At 46.8% G+C, this 20,826-nt stretch overlaps 1 protein-coding gene across 3 annotated transcripts in view; it reads right to left on the reverse strand.

Annotated features, from left to right (window-relative positions):
- Positions 1-20,826, reverse strand: part of EPS8 (epidermal growth factor receptor pathway substrate 8) — an 81,234-nt gene that overhangs the window by 8,284 nt on the left and 52,124 nt on the right. For 2 of the 3 annotated variants that reach the window (XM_056846224.1, XM_056846223.1), the window contains exons 14-16: positions 16,481-16,614; positions 12,595-12,706; positions 10,753-10,890 (exon numbers count right to left, since the gene is read on the reverse strand). In XM_056846224.1, the coding sequence (XP_056702202.1) occupies positions 10,753-10,890; positions 12,595-12,706; positions 16,481-16,614 (384 nt within the window). The remainder of the gene's footprint in view (positions 1-10,752; positions 10,891-12,594; positions 12,707-16,480; positions 16,615-20,826) is intronic. The other variant, XM_056846225.1, reaches the window with a different exon arrangement.

Raw genomic sequence — 20,826 nt, forward strand, 5'->3', positions numbered from 1 at the left:
TTAAAATAGCATCTCAGCAAAAACTGCCACTACAGTGCTGGTTTTATTTGCTCTCTGTCCTGACTTCTCTTTCTCAGTCTATTTTTAAACTTTACTCCTATTTTCCCCTGTACTTGAGCTTCCTTTCTGTGTGTGGTTGGCTCCACCTCCCATGGTGACCATTTTTGTGGTTATACCCACTACCCTGTGTCAGAATTCCAAAGGTGCCCACATTCTCAAAAAGGTTGGGGATCCCTGATCTAGGGTGTTCTTCTCCTCAGAAGCGATGTAAGATATATATTAAAAAGATGGTGTTAGATGCTGGCATGGTGCAGTAGTTCCTTAAGTATTGTAAAAAATGAGATCTTTGGAGGGGCTGTGGCTCAGTGGTAGCGCCTTTGCTTGGCGTGCGGAAGGTCCCAGGTTCAATCCCCGGCATCTCCAGTCAAAGGGACTAGGCAAGTAGGTGGTGCGAAAGACCTCTGCCTGAGACCCTAGAGAACCATGAAGAGGGGCTGTAGCTCAGTGGTAGAGTCTCTGCTTGGCATGCAGAAGGTCCCAGGTTCAATCCCCGACATCTCCAGTTAGAGGGACTAGGCAAGTAGGTGATGTGAAAGGCCTCTGCCTGAGACCCTGGAGAGCCGCTGCCTGTCTGAGTAGACAATACTGGCTTTGATGGACCAAGGGTCCGATTCAGTATAAGGCAGCTTCATGTGTTCTGCATCAGGGTTCCTGGATGCATACTGAACACATGGAGCTGCCTCACACCCAATCACACCACTGGCATACTAAAGTCAGCACTGTCTGCTCAGACTGAGGGTGGCTCACTAGGGTCTCAGTCAAAGGTCTTCCGTATCACCTGCTTCCTGAAGCTTATGCTCCTGTAGTTGCTCCCATGCCAAGCCTTAAGTCAAAAGGGCATTGGCCCACATTATGTCCCTGAATCACACCCACTGTTCTATAGACAAGACAGAATTCTACCGGGGCAGAATTTGCTCCCCGGTAACCCAGTGGGGTGCTCCGTGCAAGGTAAGCCTTCATAGCAGGAATACTGAGGAAGCTTTCAGGAAACCCCTCTGCTTGCTTTCACACCAGTGTTTCCATCAATGCAATCCAACCTGTCCATGCTCCCTTCCTGCCCAAAAGGACACCGGCAGACCAACACAGAGACTGAGCTCCTGATGCCAACCAGCTTTTCAAAGCAAGTGCAAGGAAATGTGCACTGCCGTTCAACAATTTAGGTTCAATCCCAGGGAGGGGGGTAACGGATCGACCTATAAAATAGGTATCCATTTCTCCACACGCACAAACACACGAAGCTGCCTTATACTGAACCCTTGGTCCACCAAAGTCAGTATTGTCTACTCAGACCAGCAGCGGCTCTCCAGGGTCTCAGGCAGAGATCTTTCGCATCACCTACTTGCCTGGTCCCTTTAACTGGAGATGCTGGGGATTGAACCTGGGACCTTCTGCATGCCAAGCAGATGCTCTACCACTGAGCCGCGGCCCCTCCCAGCGCCGCACTTATTTTTATTAGCTACCAAATGTTTTTTAAAGAGGTGAAACTTTTTTGAAACGTGCTCCCACCAAGGATATTTGTATTTGTCTCTACGCCATTTGTATGCAAGACACCTTGTTTCCCAATGCTGTGTGTTCAGTCCGACGCATAATTCTTGTCTGGCAAGATCCCTATCAAAGTAATAACTGCTTTGAAAATGGAGAGGCGCACAATCCCATGGGCAGAGCGTGGAATACAAATAACTTGGCATTTCAGAGAAAGGCCTTAGAAGAGTGGTACGGGAAAGGCCTGTGTTGCTACCCAAGATTGTGTTTCAGAAGTGCTCTTGTGAAGCACATGTGAACAAGTAAAACAAACAAACAAACAAACAAACTAATCAGATAGTTCCTGAAGACTCCAACATTGCAGTTTCCCATCCTCAAATGAAAAAAACAAACCCAAAAGCACAATGTTAATGGCTCTTCTTCCCACGTTCATCCTTCATTTTCCAATGTGGGGAGGGGGGAGATACAAAGAGATATTGTAAACCACACACAGCACATACAAGGGCAGTAGAAAACAAGAGTCCAGTAGTGCCTTAAAGACTAGCACAATTTCTGGCAGGGCATAAGCTTCCGTGAGCCACGGCTCACTTCTTCAGAAACAAGGGGGCGTCCATAAAGCACATTGCACATTTAAAGCAGAAGGAGAGGCAGTAAAAAGTTGTGGACACACAGAACACAGGAGGAAGGAGGTCTTTATGGAACGTATTAACATGTCAACTGTGCCTTTGCTTCTCTAGAACAATCACATGGTCACTCTGTGCCTACAGATCTATTCCCTTGCTATCCCTGGATTGTTTTCTCGTGATCCCCCCCCCCCATTGGACTAACCGTCAGTTCTCTTTCCACTGCTGCTCCCGCTCTCCTAATTTTTTTCCCCTACGGCCCTTCACTTAGATCTAATCCAAGGATTCCTCGGACACACTTCTGCTTCTGAAAGGCGCGAATCTGTAGACTCTCTCACTGCAGGCATACAGCAAGAAGCGTCGCCCCGAGAAGGCCATCTGGGCTGCTGTTAATAGCTTGATTCACCTATCTAAGGAGCTCCGTACAGAGGCCCAACATAACAAGGACCGTATTTTGGACTGCGCAAGGCTTGATGGTCAAGAAACCGGGGACTCCCTGCTGGATTCACATGAACTGAAACACAGAGGGCTCCTCGATCTCTTCTTTCCCAGCATAAGAAGGAAAAGAATCAACACAGCCCTTCCTTTGGGAACCTGCACAGACCACTAGTATTCGCCAGAACTGTGCCTTGCCTAGAGATGAGAAAGCCTAGGGGAAAAAACCCGGAAAAATTAGGGGGGAAAACTGTCTTTCCCATCACATTCAAGGAAAGAACAAAACGACAGCCCTGCTAGATCATATCAGTGGCCCGCTGAGTCCAGCATCCTGCCTAGAGTTGCCAACTCTGGATTGGGAAATTCCTGGAGATTTGAGGGTGGAGCTGGGGAAGGGAGGGACCTCAGTGAGATAAAATACTATAAGGGCCACCCCCCCAAAAAAAAAAACCAACCACATTTCATCCATGGGAAGCCATCTCTAGAGTCTCAAGATCAGTCATAATTCTGGGAGGTCTCCAAGAGCTGCGTGGAAGCTGGCAACCCTAACGTTTTACACAGTGGCTTCCATATTTCAGTCATGACTTTTTAAACCCCATCCAAAGTTGAGAGCTGCTGCGGCACAGTGTTTAGAGTATCCGGCTAGCTTGTGGGACAACCGGGTTCAAAGCTGCGCTCTGCCATGGAAGCTCGCTCGGTGACCCTGGGCCCGCCACAATTGCTCCGCCTCACCTACCTCACAAGATGGTTGTGAGGGTAAAGCAGAGGAGGGAAGGCAGATGTAAAAAGACACTCTGAGTCCCAATCAGGGAGAAAAGTGAGATATACATTTTTTTAAAAAAACTGATAACTTGGATATCCTATAAAACTGGAAGATGAGAAAATGTAATAGAGGGATGTGGGAGTTAACAGCTTTTCATAAGGGTGATATACTTTACAGACAGCCCAGAAAAAGCTTTTCAACACACCATTCCATAAAAGCACTTTATGCATGACAGATATTTGAATTTACCTCCGAGAGTTCTCCCAGTAATTGCTATGAAGGGGAAAAAATGAAACAAATGAAATTAAATGAGTCTGATAAAAAAACAACATTGGAATTTCAAACTATCCCGACTGGCAGTTTCCCGTCATTTAAGTAATATTAATTGGCTATTGATAATAGCAATTCCTTGTCGATTTTTATGCCTTTGCTACCATGCAATGCGCTTATATGAAACGAAATGGCCGTGGTTAATATTAAATTACTTCAGGATGAAGTTTGGGATTTTTCTTGGCCAAGTGCCATTAATGTGAATGGAATATACACAAGGGGCACCAATAGGGGAGGGGCCATGGTTCAGTGGTAGAGCATCTGCTTGGCATGCAGAAGGTCCCAGGTTCAATCCCCAGTTAAAGGGGCTAGGCAAGGAGGTGATGTGAAAGACCTCAGCCTGAGACCCTGGAGAGCCGCTGCCGGTCTTAAACTTTGATGGACCAAGGGTCTGAATTCAGTGTAAGGCAGTTTCATGTGTTCATGTGTGTTCAATATCAAACCATGAGTGCTAAAACCTTAAAAAAAAAAAAAAACAGAATGAGGGAATCCTAAGAGTCTTCAAGCTGCCAAAATGTGGCTTTAAAGAACATAAAGCTCCCTCCATCTTCAGGAATCGCATCTGAGCTGGATGCGTCACTCAAAAATGGAACGGGAATAATCTACTTGGGACACGAACTTGCAATACTTATTTCTGAGTGTGGGGGCGCTCTGCCAGTATCCTGGCAATACTATTCTACCAGAGCTGCAAAGACTTAGTGGCAGTTTTGGCAACTGCAGAATGAGCCCCTGCCCCATACCTTCCTCTGTCCTAACACATTTCCCAGGCGGCTGAGAAAAAGAGGTCACTTGGCAGCAGATGCTTGCATTGGGTCTGAGGAAGCTGGCAGGAGATCTGGGTATGAAAAATGTGTGCGAAAGAGAGAAGTCGCACCCCGCAGAGAGAGACATTTGCAGCAAATTGCTAAATAAAGAGACTCGAAAGGCCTCATGAGTTGATTCTAAGGAATGCAAAGAGACCAAATTGGACACCGGCTGTTTGCATGTGAGCACTAATAGCCAAAACCCTTTGGATAAACAAACAGGCCTTTAAAAATAAACCTCCATTTTTTCATGCTGTACTAAAGAAATATGAAGAACTGTTTCTTAGATCCTATTCAATTTGGACCCAGTGGGTTAGGCACAAAGAGGGGAAGAAAGGAACTGTGAAAGTGATCTGGGACCTACAGGAAGTAGCCTCCTAGAAGTTTAGATCAAGCCCGACCTGGAAGCCATTCAAGCGGTCAGAAAGATCACCTGACCTGCTGTGACCTACTGGTGCACAAAGACTTCTTGGGTTGATTCCACTGCAAGTCCCTTCTATTGGCCAGCGCTCGTGTGGTGGTGCACAGGCTGAATTCGTACCTGACATCCCTCTGATCACCAGTTCAAGACCCACTGTGGGCTCAAAGTCCTGACAGAACCCCACTCCTCAGTGGCACGTTTGCCTCTTCCATGCCACTCGCAGCCACAAGGAGTATGTTAGTCATGAAGTAATATTCTAATATTCACAGTGGTTGGCCACTGTGTGAACGGATTGCTGGACTTGATGGGCCTTGGTCTGATCCAGCAGGGCCTTTCTTATGTTCTTATGTAATATTCAGCATGCCAACTCCTGTGGCCTACTAGTGTTTACCTCAAGGACAGAGAATATTGCTTGTGTGATGTATCCCGGAAGAGGATACAGCCAGAATGTTTGGAGAGGTGGGACATGTTATAAAGGAGCTCAGCGTAAGTGTTCCTTTACTTTAGTCTTGATGAGGCTCTGTGATTCAACCATGGGAAGGACTTGGCATAGACCTGGGGACAAAGACCAAGAATCCTGACTGTGAAGCTGGCACTCGGCTCCTGCTTCTTCATCTGGCCTCCTCCTAGAGTGTGAGGGCTGTGGGAGGAGGAAAGGCTGATCTCTTGGTCTTGCTGAGCCCCTGGCAAGATGCGGTTCTCTCTACTCCAGCTCCTAGTCTACCATGGAGAAGACAGATTGAGGTGGAGGAGATGGGCAAGCTGTTCATTTCAGAAATGCCTGTCTCTGTTCTATTTTCATTAATATTTCTTGCTCCTCCAAGGAACTTGCGGTGTTGTATACGGGGCTCTTAGGAACTGGGGCTCTTAGATATATGGGGCTGTTAGGTATACGAGGCTCTTAGAACTAGGGCTCTTAGGTATACGGGGCTCTTAGGTATATGAGGCTCTTACCTATACAAGGCTCTTAGGTATATGGGCCTCTTTGGCATACGAAGCTCTTAGAACTGGAGTGCTGTTTGGGGAAGGGGATTGATTAGGATCAGAGTAAAAGTGCTCCCTTCAATCCTAGTTGATCTGGTCTTCATAGATTCTATATGCAGAAGCCATGAGAGTTCACAGAATACTTCAGTGGAGATGGGACAATGAAGAGTAGGGAGCATACGTGCTGTGACACAAGCATTTTTCAATCCAAGTCTCCCCACCAAGGCATTTCTCAACCCATCTCCCCTTCCCTACAAAGCTCACCAGTGCAGCATGGGTAGCCATACCCCACAGGATCTGAGTTAAACAACGTCCTGCTCACCTGACCCTGAACCTCAGAAGTCAGGGCAACCGAGCCATGGTGCTGCAGGGGTGACTTCAAGACAAACCAACCCAGAGTCATAGAATCATAGAGTTGGAAGGGGACATGCAAGCCATCCAGTCCAACCCCCTGCTCAATGCAGGATCCGCCTAGAGCATCCCTGACAAGTGATTGTCCAGCCTCTGCTTGAAGATGGCCAGTGAGAGGGAGCTCACCACCTCCCTCGGCAGCTGATTCCACTGTTGAACAACTCTTGCTGTAAAAAATTTTTCCTAATATCCAGCCGGTACTTTTCCGCCCCCAATTTAAACCCATTATTGTGATTTCCATCCTCTGCTGCCAACAGGAATGGCTCCCTGCCCTCCTCTAAGTGACAGCCCTCCAAATACTAAAAGAGAGCAACCATGGCCCCCCTCAACCTCCTCTTCTCCAGACTAAACATTCCCGTCCTTCAGCCTTTTCTCATAGGGCTTGGTTTCCAGGCTTCATTTACTCAGGCCTCATTGTTACGCAGGTCTACTCATTTAGCCTCCAACTTCAGCTGTCTTGAATTATTGGGCGTGGGGATTGTTCCTAACTGTCTGTCTCTCTCCCCCACCCCTGCATAAGCCAATGACTTGTGTCAGGAAACATACAGCCCCACTTTCTGAGGGTCAGTCTCTGCGACCAACCAGCTTTTAAGTTTTGCCCATGAAATGCTGTTAGGATGATTCTCTGGTTTTAGCAGATTATTGCAATCAGCTTCAAGGGGTGTGATAGCCAACGGTCCCTAATGAAGTGTCTGGTTGTTTCTTGGTTGGGCTGTGTGTGTGTTCGAGGGGCTAGCACAGTCAGAGACAAAACAGACAGCAGGCATTCGAGTGGATTTCCTTTATATCTCGTATGCAAATACAAAACCACCCGCTGCAAAATAGGACCACGGTGATATTACCATCGAGGGCTCTGCAAAATTCTGGCAGAAGCCTCACGTGCGGTTTCACAAATGTGACTGTAAATGAGGCTGCAATGAGTTAGCAACTATGCGACAACCCCACCCCCCTCCCAAAATGAGAAAACAGCCGTCTTAAACAGATCAGCACTGCACACGTTTCTAAAACATCCCAACTGTATGCATTACTTCACATGGGAATGTGAAAATAAGGAGAAACAGATTTACAGTTTGTCCCAGGGTGCAACTTTGTGATTCCCTTTGGTCAACACCAACCAAGGTTCGCCACCTCCAGTTTCAGGACGTGCTTACACACTTTTCCCGGATGGACTGCCTCTCTGCTTTCAACAGAGGAATACTGCTCTGGCTTAGATCTTTAATTACGCAGCAGTTCCAATTGGATTTCCCAGGCATGGTACAAAATTTGAACCCCTTCACCACTTTCTGCCCCACAGACTCTGAATGTGATCTTTTTAAAGAACACACACAGAGACATAGAATGTGGCAATAAACAATGCTATCACCTGTTTTACCCACCCACCCACCCGTACACAAAAAATTCTGTGGGATGGACAAAGACAGAAGACTTTAAAAAATAAAAGTTATACCTTAGTATTGCGAGTTCAGCTTCCAGAAGTTACAACATTGCATTTCTACTAAAAACTTTGGAAACGATAACTGGGAATATTTTTGTCCACATTGTGGATGTTTAACAAAAGAACTAATGCAGTTGAGACCGAGAATATAAACATGGAAAACTAGCCCTGGAATCACGGTCTCCAGGAATGAGGGCAAAGTCCTAAAAACAGACAAATGGCTACATTTCCCGAGATCAAATCCAAAATAGTCCTCCTGGATTACACAGCAATAATGCAAATTATTTATGCGTCTCCCGCCCAGTCTGAAGGGTTTGGGGCGGTATTTCTCCTGGGGCCAGTCATTTAAGAGCTTTCCAATAACTTCTCCGTCTGTACAGCCACCCTGTGATATGGGCAAATCAAAACCAATCTCATCACTTTTGAATAATGAATGGTAAATAATAAAGACTTTCATTATCCTGCGATGGCTTATTTTCTGGCCCTGCACCAGATGGGCTGGCAGACAACAAATATAAAAAACTGCGACAATTTTCAAGGAAGGCTCAGCCAGGTTTAGATGGATTAAGGTTTATTTTCAGAAATAAAAGTCAAGAGGAAGAGCAAACTCGGAATCCAATCTCATCGGTCCTAAAAGAACCGCTACACAGCACAGCTGCCACCTGCCACCCGTGAAAGTCGTTGCAGAGATATGAAAATCTCACGACAGTGTTACAGCGAGCTTTTTAAATTTCTGAACTGGTATTTGCTCTTATTTGGGTAGCAAAAAAGTGAGGGCACTTCATCACAGCACACCAAGACGCTACAGAACCTATCCCTGAAAAACCTCAAAGAAAGAATTCTGATAGCACTCAAGGGTTACACACATCTCTTGTACGGTCCAAGGATTTCTTTTCAAAGGAAATCCCCAAGCCGAATAGAAACAAAGAAATCTGCATGCATGCGAGCAAGACAAACTAGGTGAGAAGCTAAGGATTGCAAATTTCCAGATGGAAAGGAGGAGGGGGGAAGCAAACACCCTACCTTAAACAATTCAAACTCCCTCTTTGGCATCAACAGCTATCGATGTATGACAAGCATTTATGATTAAAATAAAAGCGCAAGCCAACATTAGAATGTAGATGAGCAGCAGCACTCAGATGGGTAGTGGAAAAACAAACATCGTCATAAACCAAAGCTAGAAATGAACGAAATTTGTTCCAAAAAAATCAGTTCAACTTATTAAATACAGGTGAACACTGGCATTTCAAAACAGTATTTTTTGTGAGCTAAACTGCTGTTCACCCTGACCTGGATGGCTCAGGCTAGCCTGATCTCGTCAGCTCTGGGAAGCGAAGCAGGGTCGGCACCCTGGTTAGTACTTGGATGGGAGACCACCAAGGCAGTCCAGGGTTGCTTCACAGAGGCAGGCAATGGCAAACCACCTCTGTTCGTCTCTTGCCTTGCAAACCCTACAGGGTTGCCATAAGTCAACAATGTCCACTGCCCAACCGCTGCTCACGCAGTATCATTGCATGGTCAAAGACTAATCAGGATCGAGTCCCTGGGCTGGATTTTTCTAGAGCTGTAGCCTCATTGGCTACTTCCTGAAAAATCCAAGCAAACTTTGCATCAGCAGTCCAAAGTTCCTCTATAGTGGGGCTGACGCTTTAGAATTTGAAGGCTGCTGGTTTTGTCTGGTTCCACTCCATATTTATTTATTCGTTTTTAATTTATTTTTTGATTTCTTGCCCGCCCGACCTGGCCGAGGGCAGGTCACAACATTTAAAATGTATACCAACCATAACAATTTAAAACAATCAAACAATAACATTTTAGCTAAAACCAGGCAAGTCTCAAGAGGGTGCTCCAATTTCTACCGACTTGACCGAGTAGACAGGCAGGCCACCCCCTCAAATGGATTCCAGCATATAATACAGAGGGGGGGAATTAGGGAGGCCAGCAGATGTTGTATCCGCAGCTGCCCTCAACTATAGTGTGTGCGTTAAGTGCCGTCAAGTCGCTTCCGACTCATGGCGACCCTATGAATGAAAGTCCTCCAAAATGTCCTGTCTTTGACAGCCTTGATCAGATCTTACAAATTGAAGGCTGTGGCTTCCTTTATTGAGTCAATCCATCTCTTGTTGGGTCTTCCTCTTTTCCTGCTGCCCTCAACTTTTCCTAGCATGACTGTCTTTTCCAGTGACTCTTGTCGTCTCATGACGTGACCAAAATACGATAGCCTCAGTTTGGTCATTTTAGCTTCTAGGGTCAGTTCAGGCTTGATTTGATCTATAACCCACTGATTTGTTTTTTTGGCAGTCCACGGTACCTGTAACACTCTCCTCCAATACCACATTTCAAAGGAATCTATTTTCTTCCTATCAGCTTTCTTCACTGTCCAGCTTTTACACCCATACGTAGTAATAGGGAATACGATGGCATGAATTAATCTAGTCTTGGTGGCTAGTGACACATCCTTACGCTTCAAAATCTTCTCTAGCTCCTTCATGGCTGCCCTTCCCAGTCTCAATCTCCTTCTGATTTCTTGGCTGCAGTCTCCCTTTTGGTTGATGGTGGAGCCAAGGAATAGAAAGTCTTGAACAATTTCAATTTCCTCACTGTCAACCTTAAAGTCAACCTCAACTATAGGCCTGGCAGAATAGTTCTGTCTTCCAGAACTTAAAGAGTTCTGCGGGGCTCTGATGTCACCAGACAGAGCATTCCACCAGGCCAGAGCCAGTGCTGAGAAGGCCCTGGTTTTGGTCGAGGACAGCTGCACACTCTTAGGACCGGGGACCACCAGAAGATTATTGCCTGGCCAGCTCAAACCACTTCCTTGTCTGTTCCTTCCCTCCTGGAGAGCTAGAACTGTTCCCGCAAGACTGATTCCGAATTTTTCCTCACTTTGCAAGAATTAGCAGACGGTTGCACTTTAGTCCCTGGTAACACCATCTGTCGGTAGCTCTGGGACCAAACCCTATTCATTCACTCCTGTCTCCAAATTTCGCAAGAATATCAGATACCTGTATAGTGTGCACGTAGGACGGTTCCGTGCAGCCTGGTTCCTGAGATCTCAGAGGTTCCAAGATGTTGTTTGGCACAAATCCTGCAACTCCACTCGCATTTTGGACTTTCCACCATTGCTTTCGGTCGTCGAGGATCTGAAATAAAAGCACACGGCATTGCAAGAGAACCGTCCCAAGTCAGCTGAGAACTGGTACAGATGTTCAACACTGATACATGTGTTGAACCCACGTTGCTGCCTCACACTGAGTCAGACAACTGGCTTATCGTCAGTATCAGAATCATAGAAGAGTTGGAAGGGACCACCAGGGTCATCTAGTCCAACCCTCTGCACAATGCAGAAAATTCACAACTACTCCCCTCCACCCCTAGTGACCCCTACTCCATGCCCAGAACATGGGGAGGGGGGGGGGGAAGAACCAGGATCCCTGGCCAATTTGGCCTGGAGGGAAATTGCTTCCTGAACCCAAAGTGGCAATACTGACTAGCAGTAGCTCTCCAGCATTTCAGGCCATCGACTCACTATTTGAACCTTTTAACTGGTGGACTGAACTTGGGACCTTGTGCATGCAAAGCAGATGCTCTGCTGCTGAGCCACGGCCCAACCCCCATCCACCAGTGTGTTCCTGCTCACGGATCTGCTCACCCGAATGGCCCACCTTCATGAGCTGTGCAATGCAGGGATGAGAATATTTTAAAAGGCTTTCAAAAGGTTCTATCTTCAGGAAACCTCTCCTTGTTTGTTTGTTTTTAGAAGAAGAAGAAGAGTTGGTTTTTATCCCCCGCTTTTCTCTACCATAAGGAGTCTCAAAGCGGCTTACAATAGCCTTCCATCCCCCACTCCCCCTCAACAGACACCTTGTGAGGCAGGTGGGGCTCAGAGAGTTTAGAGAGAACTGTGACTGGCCAAGGTCACCCAGGAGACGTCATGTGGAGGAGCGGGGAATCAACCCCGGTTCTCCAGATTAGAGTCCACGGCTCTTAGCCACTACACTATGCTGGAGCTTTAAAGGCAGACTCTAATAAAATAGTTTGCAGGAAATGCTTATGCATTGGCGAAAGGACCCCCGCATGTTGTAGAGGATGCTGGAATGCCATCCAATGGTCTGTACCAGTCCACATGAGGGAGTGGCCAGACCTGCTTGGTCTTGTATGATAGGGCCCCTGATACACCAAACCCTCCTCTGCAGCGGGGCATTTCATGGGAAGTCATGGCGGACTATCAGTCTCCCAGGGAACCATGTCAGCCATTGGTGACCTGTTCACTAAAGAGCATGCAACAGGCTTCCCTGGGACGTCACGATTTCTTGGACTACAATTTGAAAATGACGGGCCTGAAAAAAACCTAACCAGCTGACAGAGGCAGTGAAGGACACACTCTCATTTCTGAATGATTCCAAAGAAACACACAACTGAACCGATCACAGTAAACGAGACATTTCCTATGCCATGTTTTAGGAATGTGATCTCTGACGAGTGTGACAACAAGAAGGAGAAGAGTTGGTTTTTATATGCCAACTTCCTCTACCTTTTAAGAAGAATCAAAACCGACTTACAATCTCCTTCCCTTCCTCTCCCCACAACAGACAACTTGTGAGATTGTTGGGGCTGAGAGACTTCAGGGAGAACCGTGATTCACTCAAGGTCACCCAGCTGGCTTCAGGTGTAGGAGTGAGGAAACCAAGCTGGTTTTTCAGATTAAAGTCTGCCGCTCATGTGGAGGAGCGGGGAATCAAACCCGGTTTTCCAGATTAGACTCCACTGCGCCTAACCATGACACCACACCACAATCACAACTGAAAACACCTGGCCGGGGGGAATCAAAACAAGAGTATTATTACCTCTAAGATGTCATCCTTCATGACCGAAAGTTCACTGTGATTTCTTGCCACAAAGTCATACTTGGTTTTGGCATATTTCTTGGTCTGGGCTTTCGCGTGAGCTTCGTAATTTCTACGGGGTAGAACAGGCCAAAGATTATTCAGCTCGGCTGGCGGCAAGACATCGCTGCGTAGAGCGAGGAAGTGCCGCCTGCCAGCAAATATAATTAGCGATGCCGATTGGTCCAGAATTTACAACCGCGCAAGGCAATCGGCCATCCGTCACAACAGCGGAACTTGGCAAGGGGTGGAAGCAGCAACAGCACAATTCACAATTAGAGTAGCGGCGACGCAGGCTGGCACGTGCACCCGCCGCAGCGTGGGAGGGAGGGAAGAATTTATGGGGTGAGCAGGTCTCAACGGTTCTTGCAAAAGGGCGTGCAGATTGGATTTATATCAGCTTTGTTGCATACAGTTGTATTGCCCTGGGCAGAATTGTGCTCTTTTGGCACATCGGAATTCAGGGGAAGAAGAGTTGGTTTTTATATGCTGATTTTCTCTTCCTTTTTACAGGAGAATCAAACCGGCTTACGATCATTACCTTCCCTTCCTCTCCCCCCACAACAAGCACCTTGTGAGGTAGGTGGAGCTGGGAGAGTTCTGAGAGAACTGTGACTATCCCAAGGTCACCCAGCTGGCTTCATGTGGAGGAGCGGGGAAACAAATCCAGTTCACCAGATTAGAATCCGCTGCTTAGGTGGAGGAGTGAGGAATCAAACCCGGTTCTCCAGATTAGAGTCCACCGCTCTTAACCACTACACCACGCTGGAAATACATCACAATTTGCCAACGATTTACAAAAGGCATTCTACGGGACAAAAATCCTTGCCCTTTCGGGAAGGATTTCACCACTTTAGGCTTCATATTTGTTCTGGTTTATCACCTTAATTCTCTATTCTCCGGGGCTTGAGGAGTGGGTGTGTCTGGCACTGTGCAAATACTGCCATAAAACACCCTAATAATGATAACTGAAATTGGCTGTATGTTAAAATTTCACTCTAAATACTTGACCCAGGCCACCAAAGCCAGGCCAGAATTCCTTCCCCCACGTTAGATATCAGACTTTGGTTGAAAGCCAATACCTGGGTCTCTTTCAGAGAGAAGCAAAATCTCAGACCATCCCTAACTGACCATTTTGTAAGTGCTTTGGGGCAGGGAACTGTCACCTTGTATGAATGGATGACAATGCATCAATAGTATTTAGAGGCAGGCTAATGTGTAGGTTTTTTACATTTTAATTGTTATTGCTGATATTAAATGGCATCTTCCCACAAATCCTCAGGGATAAGAAGGGTTTTAAAAAATGTTGTCGTTGTTTTTTCAAAAAGACAGGAATATAAATAAGTGACATGAACAAGCATAAAGGGAAGTTTGCAAATTAACACATGGGGGATCAGAAGCTTTGAAATATTGGCATGTTAAACATCACATCACAGTGAGACAAGCATGTATTTCTCAGGATTAAATCCACCTGAGCACATCGCAGGGGCGCTCAAGTGGCTACCTAGCTTTTGGCTAGCTGTGGAGAACTGTTCCAATTGACTTGAAGAGAAGAGCAGGAGGAACCAAAGAATTCCCACCAACTGACCCTCAATTATCCAAAATGCCTGGTGGTCCGACTTCCTCACAGTAGCCAATATCCCCCACCTCCGGTGTGGACGTATGTCAATGTGAATCAACGTTTCCATTTTTATCCCCTCCACTCTAGCCCGTTGGCAATTGGTATGCTGTACCTTTCTCCGTCTTCTCCGCACCCTCCCAACCATTTGGATAAATGAGGATCACAGTATTAAGGTCTGAAGTTGACATATACTGAAGGGACACACACTGAAAGTAATTAGCACACTTTGGCGGAGTGAGAAGGACTCGCACGGCAGGAGTGCCATGGCTCGAACCAATCAAGGGAGATCTCAGCTTCGCTTCCGCGGGCTTGTTGAAACATTCATCTCGCACATTGCAACGGAAGCTCGGGGAGAGAAGCCACCTAGTATCTAATTATCTGCAAACCCAGCGGTCTTCACAACTGGCGGGGGAGCTGCTTATGCCAGGTGAGAAGCTGCGATGTCATGTCAGGATAGCAAAAAAAATGCGCAAGCCAGGGAAGATTTATTGTGATGATGCTCACTCCATGATTTTACAGGCCTGGGAGTGGTTGCCAATCTGTAGCCCTTAGGCACAGCCTCTGTGTCTCCTTGCAGTGCTAGGCAGGAGTAACTCTTACTACCACGAGTAGTTTAAGAGTAAGACTAGGAGAAGGAAAGGACACTTGGCCATGTGCGTCCAGAATGTTTCAATTCAAGGTAAAGGAAAAGCTACGTTACCCCTGAGCGGGAGGACGGATATCTTCTTAAGTTTCATGCTTCCCAGGTGCAGAGGGACACAATTTAGACTGACACTGTGGTGCACAGACAGAGGGGGCTTAAGCCTAGTCCCTGTAACTGGAGATGCTGGGGATTGAACCTGGGACCTTCTGCATGCCAAGCAGATGCTCTACCACTGAGCCACGGCCCCTCCCCAGCTCAGGCCAGCTCCTTCTGCTGTGTAAATTTAACTTAAGGTGCCTGCCCTGCTGGGACTCAAAAAGTGGAGAGATTTATAACTGTGGCAAAATAGTTATGAAAAAAGGCTTACAAGACTATTACCAAGGAACAATCAATACCGTGAAGCTATCCGGCCATCAAGGAACTGAAGACTGGGCTGTCAATAATAGACTTTGTCCTGGGAGGAAATGGCTTACGGCCCCGATCCTAAGACTTGCCCCAGAAAAGGGGAAGGGCTGTGGCTCAGTGGTAGAGCATCCCTTGGCATGCAGAAGGCCCCAGGTTCAATCCCTGGCATCTCCAGTTCAAGGGACTAGGTAAGCAGGTGATGTGAAAGACCCCTGCCTGAGACCCTGGAGAGCTGCTGCCGGTCTGAGTAGACAATACTAACTTTGATGGACCAATGGTCTGATTCAGTAGAAGGAAGCTTCGTGTGTTCATGTATAAAACAAATGCATAGGATGCGGGCAGAGATACAAGTAGACACACAACCCTGTGACATGCTAGTTCTTATGACAAATACAGAGCCTCACATGGTAATAGTGACACAGAATAGAAAGCCAAGTGTTTATCTCAGGCTCCTTCCCAAGCATTACCAACACCTAGAAAAATCCACAGACTTAGGGGGCCTCATCCTGCATTGCTCTACACTAGTTAAGAGCCACTTCCCTGCTGCAAAATCCCACATTGTGCAGAAAGCATCTCTGTTCTGGACCTGCATAAGGTGGGCCAACTGGATGAATCTTTCCGACCCGCTTGCTGCATGGCTGAGAATGCCCTTGTAGGTCGCCCTGCCAAGAAGGACCCAGAATGCAGACCCAGTGTGAAAACCAGCTCCCGCCCCCCCTCCCTTTGAGGAATGTGAGGACACTTATGATGTACGGAGGAGAGAGAAAAGCAGGGCTGGGGTAGAAGCTAGAACGGAAAAAGATACACACACAGAGGGAAAATGTATTCGGATGCAAATGATAATAAATCCTTCAGATTTAGCCGTAAACAAGGGAGTTAGCTGTCCATTAGTGAAAGAAGACCCCAAGCTCCAATTCAGTACTTTAGAATTCAATTTGCAGTTAGATTTGGAAAGCAAACATTGACAGCAGTGTGTTTAAACAGAACCACTCAGAGGCTTTTTTTTTGGGGGGGGGAACCACAGTGAAAGAGGTTCTAACAGCTCTAACACAGAAGAGTGTCTACTCGAAATATCTACAAAGAGAAGCAGACCCACGCAGAGAGGTACCTCCACCCTAAAAGCAATCGGTTGGGACAGTTCTCCATAGCTGCACACAGGACATCCATCAAAGTGTTACCTATCTACATGTCGGCTAACAGTTTGTTTGAAAGCGGCTACCGCTGCCCCCTGGTCCTGCAGAGGCCCTCTTTTGTAGGCTGTGTTACTGAATGCATACCCATCAGACGGAGGATAATCGGAGATACCGGAATGCTGGAAGAGAGAGAAAACAAAAAGAAGGATTTGCTGTCAAGTCCTGAGGCAGGCAAATGGCTCTATTATCACACAGAATTAACAGCATCTCTGGAAACTGGCACCAATGCTCTCACCGTAATGGGCGATTCACCCATGCTATATGAAGAAGTGACCGAGAAATCCTCAGGTCTTGTGTGGCAAGGAGGCCTTGCGAACGCTCTGACACCCGTACAGATCACAGCTAGCCATGTCGCAAAAAATAAGAACCAGAAATCGGGGCTGCGACTCGTACGCCATCATATCCGTGAAGTGGTCATTCCCCACTGCCGTTCACTCAGGACTATATGTCATTTTGGAAGGAGGCTGGCATGATATAGCCCGATCTTGTTAGATCTCAGAAGCTAAGCTGGGTTGGTACTTGGATGGGGGACCACCAAGGAAGGCTCTGCAGAGGAAGGGGATGGCAGAACCACCTCTGCTTCTCCCTTGCCTTGAGAGCCCCTCGCTGGGGTCACCGTAAGCTGACTGTGATTTGATGGCATGCACATATATGTTATTTCTAGACTGAGGAGATGGAAGACTGCTCATTTACCCTGCAAGTAAGCACCCAGGGATGTGCAGGATTGTAAAAAATGTCAGGCAGAAGACCCTCTTCACACAGTATGTGTAATCCTTTAATGACTCACATCTACACAGTTTCCACTTTGATTATGAAGAAGAAGAGCTGGTGTTCATACCATGCTTTTCTCTCTTGTAAGGAGTCTGAAAAGGCTTACAATTACCTTCCCTCCCCTCCCCCAACAGGCACCTTGTGAGGTAGGTGGGGCTGAGAGAGTTTGGAGAGAACTGTGACTAGCCCAAGGTCACCTAGTAGGCTTTGTGTGGAGGAGAGGGGAATCGAACCCGGTTCTCCAGATTACAGTCTGCCGCTCTTAACCACCACACCATGCTGGCTCTTAAGCACACCATGCTATGCATTTGTCAAATATGGAGTCACTGTTCAGAAGACAACAGAAGCTAGGCAAAGACTTTAAGAACATAAGAAGAGCCATGCTGGATCAGACCAAGGCCCATCAAGTCCAGCAATTTACTCAAACAGTGGCTAACCAGGTGCCTCTAGGAGGCCCACAAACAAGACAACTGCAGCAGCATTATCCTGCCCGTGTTCCACAGCACCTAATATATTTGGCATGCTCCTCTGATCCTAGAGAGAATAGGTATGCATCATGACCAGTATCCATTTTCACCAGTAGCCATGGATAGCCCTCTGCTCCATGAACATGTCCACTCCCCTCTTCAAGCCTTCCAAGTTGGCAGCCATCACCACAACCTGGGGCAGGGAGTTCCACAATTTAACTACGCATTGTGTGAAGTACTTTGCAGTACTGGAAGTGTATTTTTGCAGATGCAGTGCTTCATCAGACTGTGGACACAGGACAAAACGATCTCTGTGCTGCTAGGTCCGAGTCTCAGTTCAGATGCTCCAAAACCTTCCAAGCGGACTGTCTCCAAGACCCTAACTATACAGAGGAAGTAGCATTTGACCTGGTGCAATCACAACAAGAGGTGCTGTTTTGTGGCTTACACAAGCCAGCATATTAAAAAGCAAAACAGACTCATGAGAAAAGATGTCTGTCTGAGCAGTGGGTCTATTATCAGGTGTTACTTCCGCACCTTGGCCACATCCACGGGGACGCTTCACATGAAGGGCTTTAGAGTACCTGAGTCAGGACACCAAGGGTTAGCCTTCCACTTTTGATCTCGGATGCTACAAAATGGACCCAAGATCACAGAAGCCGCTGGAGCCGAGTGTAAAAAAGAAGCTGTCATAACAGCTGGGCTGGCTGAAAGGGCATTTTGGCCTTGAGAGGTTCACGCCCTAGGGAATTACAGCTGGGAGGGTATTGGGAAACTAAAACCAATGAGGCCCATGATGTGAAAGAGGGAGGGTTTCTCTACGGAGATAAACTCCTTCTGGTTATCGTCTGGGGCCACGGGAACTGGCAGTAAGACCGTATGTGATCAGTTTTGCTTTCTGAGCAGTTAGCACGGCTAGATAATTGTTTTAAGTTTCTTTTTTATTGCCTGTGTTAGAATGAGTTTTTGCTTTTTTTAAAAAACTCTCTACACCCAATAAATTCTGTTGATTGCTTTGAGCAGAGGTGTGAGGAGAGTTTGTGCGTGGCTCTTGCCCTCCCAGAAATGAACCTCTTGGCTGGAGTAGTAAAGCCTGAGTCCAGGCCCCTCTGTTTGGTTTGGAGAGGCCGGAACCCCCATACACTGAGAACCACCAGCTCATACATGCCAAAGGGAACATAGAAACCGATGCGGCTCCTCGGTGTGCAAAAAGGCCCAAAATGGCCCTTAATAATTGCAAGAGAAATTCCACCTACTATCTCATGGCACTTTCCTCCGGTAATTATGCCCAATCAGGAAACCTATTCAAGTATGTGCCTGTGGGCAGCAGGAACTCACATAGGATGTCATGCATTTTCAGCCTGGTAATCGTGGTGTTTTTTTTTAGATACCAGGATTTCTGATATACTTTTTAAAGACGTCAGCTCAAAACCTTTGCAGCTGGGCTAGACACAGTAACCATGATAGCAAGTATGCCATTAACGCCGGGGTGGGTTTTTAGTTTTGTTTTTCTGAATTCCGAAAAAGGTACCCTAAAGGAAAGAGAAGATCTTACGCGGAACAAGCTCTGAGCTACACTATGTTGATACTGTCCTGTCGCCGGATCACGCCTCTCTCCTTCTGACGGCTTCCACAATCAAAGTAACAAATTATAACCTGACACCATAATTCCAGAACCGGATACTATTTACATGTTCATCTGAGTGTTCTGAAAACCCTACGGGGGACATCAAGATGAATAGCCCATGTTTCGCCATCCTAAACAATGCCAATCATGCTGTCTAATTTTTTGCACAGATTATTGTAAGCAAGAACCTGCTCCTGCCTTAATAGGAATGTGGAACGGATTTTGCCCCTATATTCCCTGAGCTTCTGTTGTATTACTAGGCAGGCCAACAATCTATTGATCATCATCATCATCATAATAATAATAATAATAGTAATGTGTCTTCAAGTTGCAAATGACATGGTGAAGCCATGGGGTTCCACCTCCTGGGGTTTTCCAGGCAAGAGGTGAGCAGAAGTAGAGTGCCACTGCCTGCCTCTGCATAGCAACCCTGGACTTCCTTGGGGGTCTCCCATCCAACCAGGGCTGACCCTGCTTAGCTTCCAAGCTCTGGCCCGCTTGGATTATTCAGGCTGCTACACAACACACTGGCATCCCATTAAAGGTGCATCTAACTAGGTGACATCTTTGCTTCTTGTTCATGATCATTCCTTCTCCCATATTTCCACCGGCAAAGCTGCAACTTAAGCTATATACGTTCCTGTCCCACAGGGGTAATAGTAACCGAAGTGTGTCTAGAGGAGGGTGATCAGAACGGTCAAAGGTCTGGAATCCATGCCCTATGAGCAGAGACTTAAGGAGCTGGGTTTGTTTAGTCTGGAGAAGAGAAGGTTAAGGGGTGACATGATAGCCATGTTTAAATATTTGAAGGGATGTTATGTTGATGAGGAATCTAGCTTGTTCTCTGTTGCTCCAGAGACTAGGACATGGAGTAATGGATTTAAACTAAGAGAAAAGTGATTCCACCTAACCACTAGGAAGAACTTCCTGATGGTGAGGACTGTTCGATGGTGGAATGCACTGCCTCGGAGGGTGGTGGAGTCCCCGTCTTTGGCTGTCTTTAAGCAGAGGCTGGATGGCCATCTGTCGGGAGTGCTTTGGTTGTGGGATCCTGCATGGCAGGGGGTTGGACTGAATGGCCCTTGTGATCTCTTTCAACCTTGTGAACTTGTGAGAAAGTTATGCTCATTTTATTGTCGAAGGCTTTCACGGTCAGAGTTCATTGGTTCTTGTAGGTTATCCGGGCTGTGTAACCGTGGTCTTGGTATTTTCTTTCCTGATGTTTTGCCAGCAGCTGTGGCAGGCATCTTCAGAGGAGTAACACTGAAGGACACTGTCCTCCTCTGAAGATGCCTGCCACAGCTGCTGGCAAAACGTCAGGAAAGAAAATACCAAGACCACGGTTACACAGCCCGGATAACCTACAAGAACCAATTATGCTCATTTTGCTTCCAGGAATGAACTCTTAGTTCCTTTAATCAATCCCAGCTCAGAAGAGCATCGTCATTCATTTCAATGCTTATTAT

The sequence above is a fragment of the Euleptes europaea genome, chromosome 3 (assembly GCF_029931775.1).
Source record: "Euleptes europaea isolate rEulEur1 chromosome 3, rEulEur1.hap1, whole genome shotgun sequence".
NCBI lineage: Eukaryota > Metazoa > Chordata > Lepidosauria > Squamata > Sphaerodactylidae > Euleptes > Euleptes europaea.